The 6,000-nt window shown below is 54.6% G+C and overlaps 1 protein-coding gene across 3 annotated transcripts in view; it reads right to left on the bottom strand.

Moving 5' to 3' along the window:
- Positions 1-4,594, bottom strand: part of LOC122478440 (ral guanine nucleotide dissociation stimulator-like) — a 47,269-nt gene extending 42,675 nt beyond the window's left edge. For 2 of the 3 annotated variants that reach the window (XM_043572045.1, XM_043572044.1), the window contains exons 1-3: positions 3,629-4,095; positions 3,100-3,207; positions 1,957-2,150 (exon numbers count right to left, since the gene is read on the bottom strand). In XM_043572045.1, the coding sequence (XP_043427980.1) occupies positions 1,957-2,150; positions 3,100-3,207; positions 3,629-3,766 (440 nt within the window). In that variant the 5' untranslated portion in view covers positions 3,767-4,095. The other variant, XM_043572046.1, reaches the window with a different exon arrangement.
- Between the last annotated feature and the right edge of the window lie 1,406 nt (positions 4,595-6,000).

Raw genomic sequence — 6,000 nt, forward strand, 5'->3', positions numbered from 1 at the left:
TCAAAGAACCCACCAGGAGGAAATCTCCCAGACGGCAGGCTAATGGAACAGTGATCTGAGACTAGTCCCTACGCCTGGCCCACCTACAGTCTGAGGAAACATGTTCTCTGTGGCATACCCCATCCCATCCACATGCCCACATCTCCCACCCAGAGTCCTCCTCGCCCAGAGGCTCTGGCTCATAGGGCTCACGGTGTTTCCGCCATGAGTAGAGAAGGCGGGCGTGGCGCTGCAGCTCGGATCCCGGCATGTGGACCCCTACATATGCCTGCAGCAACTTCAAGCTGGTGAAGTCTGGAGGCTGGAAAAAGTCCTCGGGGTAGTGATCCAGCCAGGTGCCCAGGATGGAGGAGATGGCCCTGGGGATACAAAATAGCCAGAACAATCACCATGGGTTGTTCCCTCCACTGTTGTCTCAGGACAGGCCTGTGGGACCTGGCCTCTAGGCCTCCTGCTCCTGGACGTCCAGAGGGTGGTTCTATACGTTGTCCACCTGTGATTTGGCAGTCCCGCCTACGAGAGTTCTGGTCACTGAAGAGGGACCGTCAAGATTCTGTTTGACGGGAACCCCTAACCAATGATGTGGTGGTCTCTGTCCTTCTTGGGGAAGCCAGCCAGACCGCTCGGTGTCTCCCCCTGCCTACCTCCCACCGGAATTCAAGTCCGTGCGTGAGTGGAGGGGTGGTGTTGGGGTGAGTCAGTGCCTTCACTGCATACCCTAGCGCTCCATGAAAATCTGCACCAATACAGGACAAGCGGACTCTGTCTCTTACCTGGGCTTGCTGGGACCCTCCTGATGCCTTCAACGTGACGACCTGTGCCTCTGTGCTGCCTCATGCACTCAGTGCACATGTGGGTGTCATCCCGCTGACACCGTTCTCCCATCGTGTGGGTGATATGTGATCCTTGAGCCCTCACTGTGTCTCCTGTACCCTTGCTAAGCACGCACCGTGGATGTTCCCCAAGGTGGTGAGCGTGATGCTCCCCAAAACCGTTATTCTGGGTCCCCTGATGGGGTCTAGGCAAGGCTGTGAGTGGGAAGGGATGGGGTTGGACTCTCTAAAGGGAGGACGCGGTGTCTGGCGCCCTCTGTTGCCTCCTTGTGCCCACAGCCCTACCTCTACCACACAGGACAGAACCCCTTTCCTTGCCTCCAAGAGAAAGCCCTCAGAACTTTGCCCTCTCACAGGACTCTCAGACGTGTGGGATGCTGGGTCCTGCAGCCCCTCCCACGCACAGTCTCAGCACTGCCCTCTTGGAGAAGGAAGGCCCTCCAGCCTAAGCTCAGCCTACTCACAGTTTCTCCTGCTCCCGGGTTCCGCCATCCTCCTCAGCCTCTGAAAGGAAGCATCCGTATCTGGAGGAGGCCAGAAGGACATCATATGAGCTGTCCTGTGGATGCTACGTCTTGTCCTATCCAGAGTCCGTGACTGCTGACTAGAATGGAGCTCTGGAGGGGAGGGTACAGTCCGCTCTGCACATTGGATCCCAGTCAGCTCCTACAGAAGTGCCTGCACCTAGTGGGACTTCCTGCGTGTTTGAAGAATTAAGGGACCCAGTCAGCTCCATCACACATATTGGTGTGGGTCTGGGCGTGCTGCTCATCCTGGGCATCCTTGACTGGTTTGAGCCAGGACTCAGACACACAGATAGAGCCTCCAGTCTCCTTTTCCAATGGGAAAACAGCCCAAGTCAACACCTGGCGAGAGTGAGGGATGAGGCAGAAAGTTGATCATGGGGAAGAGGACAAAGATGACCCAGCAGAGACACAGACCTGCCAGCAGAGCTTTCCTCAGGCCAGGGTGACTTTCCCTGCAGTGCCCCCATTGAGTACCTGGAGTTATTCTACCCCGATCAGAGGAACAAATGGAGACTCAAGGATGTTTGGTGACTTTCCTTAGACTCAAAGCTTTAAGGGGCTGAATCACACTGGGCTGTGAAGGGCAGGGTGCTCACCTCATAAACAACACTTCCAAGACCTTTTGGGTGGTAGTAAAGGTTGTGTACGTGCCCAAGAATGTGGAGACATATGTGGGGTCTGTCCCCAGGAAGGCGGGCACGAGGTGTTCCACTCGCTGCTTCAGCAGGCCTGCATCGATGGTCCACCGCACACAGTTCTCATTATCATCCCCGGGTGTGACCTTTGTTCCCTGAGGTAGAACACAGGAAGGACATAGAATCAGACACAGCACTATGGCCAACAGGAGGATTGGAGTCCAGAATGCACCAAACCCCCAGACCCCAGTGACTTTGTGAAAGCCTGAGACGTGGGTGCCCAGAGTAGGAAAAGGATCTTGGCATTCACACGAGAATTTGAGGTGGGAAATGACTGAACATATTAGGTTCTCAGGTCAGATTTCTTGATGAGTATGGACAGCAGCTCCCTGCATTAACAGCAGTGTCCCTGTGATTTCTAACAGCACAGTCCATTCTGGGGATCCGAAGACAGGGACTTTACCTGGCAAAGGTTGGATCAGGATAATAGAACATGTAGGATGTTCAGTGCAGCACTGTGATATGGCAAGAGAAGGGAATCATGTCACAGTCCCTCATTTGTGAAGGGCTGAATGGGTGAGGTGAGTGGTCACATTTCCAGAATGTTGTCTAGGTGGTAAGGCCCTTGCTCCTGATCTGGAGGGGCCCCAGGGGCGTGTTGCTTGGCCACCAAAGTGCAGAGCAGTAGACATAATGCAATGAGCCCCATGTCCTTTGGGTAAAAACTCTCCCTACTCCTCACGAACGTGTGTCAGACGTGGAGAAGTTGTGGAAGGATGGTCGGGCGAACCGGGACCCCTGGGAACGTTCGTCGGGGAAACGTGTACAACAATGCCAATATATTCTAGACAGAATGGGACGTGAAATGGTCTCACGCCTCTTTTCTGATCTTCCTCCAAATAAGTGGAGAGTGACGTTGCGTCTGGCCGTGGCAGGGGCTGGGCCCTGCTGGCATGTTTGGGGAGCAGATGGGGTTCCAGGTTCATCTGGGACCAGGAGTCTCCGAGAGCTACCAGGGGAGCAGCAGTGTGTTTTCTGGGCCCTGGGATTCTTTGCATTGCCTCTGGGCCCTTGGTGTTGGGTTTCCCTGGTACCTGCACTCACCCTGAGCCAGCGGGGCTTCGTGCTGATGGCATGGGGCTTCCTCCTTTCCTTCAGGGAAGTAGAGCAGGGGCTCTCATCCAGCTTGTCCTCCATCTGTGGCATGTGGCTCTGTAAAGACAGTGCCCAGCAGGCAGGCAGGCGGGCAGGCAGGCAGGAGTCCTCAAAGCCGTGTCTGCTTGCTTTCGCTTGTCCTCAGACCCATATGAATTCATTCCAGATATGACACCACAGTGTGCACTCACCTCCCCCACGGAGGAGAAGCAAGGTGGCATGAGGGCCTTGGATTCAACCTGTTACAGGTTAGAGGCACCTCAGAGATCCCTTACTCTCCTTCCCAGCATGACATGTGCATGGCCGTGATGGGTCCACCAGTTGGTACACTGCCATTGAACCTGCTCCGGTCCCGGGGAGGACCGGCCCCCATGTCCCCCTTTCCCCGAAACTGAACATGAGGGGATGGGGGTGCCCAGGGAAGGTTAAGAGCTATGAGCTGACCTGACCTGGCCTGCTCCAGGCTGCTCTGTGTTACCTTATGTGACCTCCTGGAAAACATCCTGAGGCATCGCCAGCGTGGGTTAAGGAAACCTCTCCAACATCTGAGTAATCCTGCGCACTGGGGTTTCTGGCATCCAGAGCCCCGGTACCTGGGAAAACAACAAGAGAACATCCTAAAGTCTCTGTGTCTGTAGGCAAGTGAGCCTGGTATGGGACCTTCCTAGAACATGGGTGCCAGGTTACAGGAGTTCCAAGCTTTCCTGGGGCCTATTGTGAGCAAAGTGATGTCACGGCCTAGGATCCGCCTCCTGAGTCCCCCTCTGGGATAACACCTTTGCAAATAGTCCTCTCTTTGCTGACTGCTCACCCCCATTCTCCATGAAATGTCACATCGGTACACAGTTCCACCAATGCACCCCTCTCCACAGTCCCCTGAGAAGCTCTGGGGGCAGCCAGGGTCCCAGCTGTGAGACCTATCTGGGTTGAGACAGAACTCTTCTTTCTTACCTCTTTCTGGTCCCAGATTCGCGACTGTGCTTCTCAGGGATGGTCCGTGTCTTTTCCGCCCAATGGAGATCATTCTAGCATGTCCTCAGGATGTCCTCAGGCATATGTGGGATGATACCTGTGAAATTGGAGCAGCGGTGTCACCTGTTGGAAGTTTATCCAACCACATTGACTTCAACGTCTCACCTCCTCTGATTCTGCTGCTCCTCTGATCCCAGCCCACAGTCCTTCCAGGTGTGCGTACGTGCGTGAGTGTGTGTGTGTGTGTGTATGTGTGTTTACCAGTGCTTGTTTTCTGGGGTCCCAGGAGGTCACATCCCCACCTAGGGAAGGATGGCCAAACATTTCCTAGGAGCTTAGGTTCTCTACTTTCTATAGCAATCCCTACAGAAGGGATTGGAGTTGGGGCCTAGTAGGACAGAACTCTCTTTTACGTAGACTTTGTCAGTAGTGTGCCACGAGCCATTCCCTGCCTTTCCACTGGGTACATACAATGGGGACAGAGTGGCACTCAGTGGGTTGCCCTGGCCTGGGGGTCCTCCTCAGGGAAGAACGTGCTGGGATGTCTTCTGTGACTCTCCTCTTCAGCCTCACCCCCACGCCACCTCCATGTCTGCACCCAGTGACAGTAACACACCCTTTTCCAGACCCCCTTCGAAATCCTGGGTCAAATCCAGGACCCCATTTTGAGGACATGAAGTTGGGGTCATGCCTGTTTCTGACTCTCTACCCGTCTGTGATTCTGGGCAAGGCACTGACCCTAGCAGAGTCTTCACTTTCCCCTCCCCTCAGTGGCTCCCTGGGATGCCCACATCCTGTAAACACATTCTTGTGGGATTTCCTTCCTGGAGTGTGGTATGGACGTAGTGTTTGATTTCTGTTGCAAAGAAGATGGCACCGTGGCCCCAGACCAAACACGTTTAGGTGATAAAATTTGCATGGCATGGCCACGTGCTCACTGTCACTCTCTGTGTTGTCTCTCAGCTCCTCACAGTGGGGACCAACCCCCGTGTTGAGTCGTGACATGGACAGGTACACACAGCCTAGCCCTGAGAGACAACAACAGACAGGGAAGAACTAAGGCACTCGATGTGGACTGAATCCTGCCACCACCCTGAAGTGGGTTCAGGGGTTGAGTGAAGCAGGTTCTGTCTGAGTGATGACAGCAGCCCCAAGCTCCTGAGAGGCTCTGGCAGGAGCCCTCCGCTGAGCCCTGCTGAATTCCTGGTCCCCTGGGCCTGTGAGGTGGGAAGTTTATGGGGAAGCCACTAAGGGTGGGGGAATATTGTCCCACGGCACTAGAGCAGAGTAGTCACAACGTCCTCCTGCCCCAGGCCCTGGCCCTCCTCACCCTCCCTCTCTGCTGTCCTCCGCAGCTCTTTCCGGTCTCCCTGGTCTCCTTTCACACGTCCCCTCTGAAACAACGACCCCTGCCTCCGAGTGTCTGCCCCACTGTGCCTTCTGCCGGGATACATTCCCTCGGACTTGAGCAGGGCTGACTCGTCTTGCACTGCGGCAAGTAATATTAACGTTTCCTCAGCACAGCCTTGTCAGACCCTCCCCTGGTGGAGCTCAGGACCCAATTGTCGCACCTTGAATTTTTCTATGGAGTCCTTGCTCATGTCATTCCCATTTTTGTTTCATGTTCTTTCCATCTTCCTGGCTAGTCCTTGAACTCCTAGAGGGAAGATGTGGCTGCCTTACCAGCACTGGCACTATGTGACTGCTCAGGTGCTCATCCCGGGGACTGACTGAGGAGGTAAAGGCATCCCACCCACCAATTAGCAGCTCAGTGATTGTAGCCTAATTTACCTGGGTCATTTTCCAATACTTATTTTATCATATATCTGTTGAGTCCACTCTAGTCGTAATTTGGGGCGTGAAATCACACTCCAAGAT

Source organism: Prionailurus bengalensis, unplaced genomic scaffold, assembly GCF_016509475.1.
Source record: "Prionailurus bengalensis isolate Pbe53 unplaced genomic scaffold, Fcat_Pben_1.1_paternal_pri Un_scaffold_62, whole genome shotgun sequence".
Classification (NCBI taxonomy): Eukaryota; Metazoa; Chordata; class Mammalia; order Carnivora; family Felidae; genus Prionailurus; species Prionailurus bengalensis.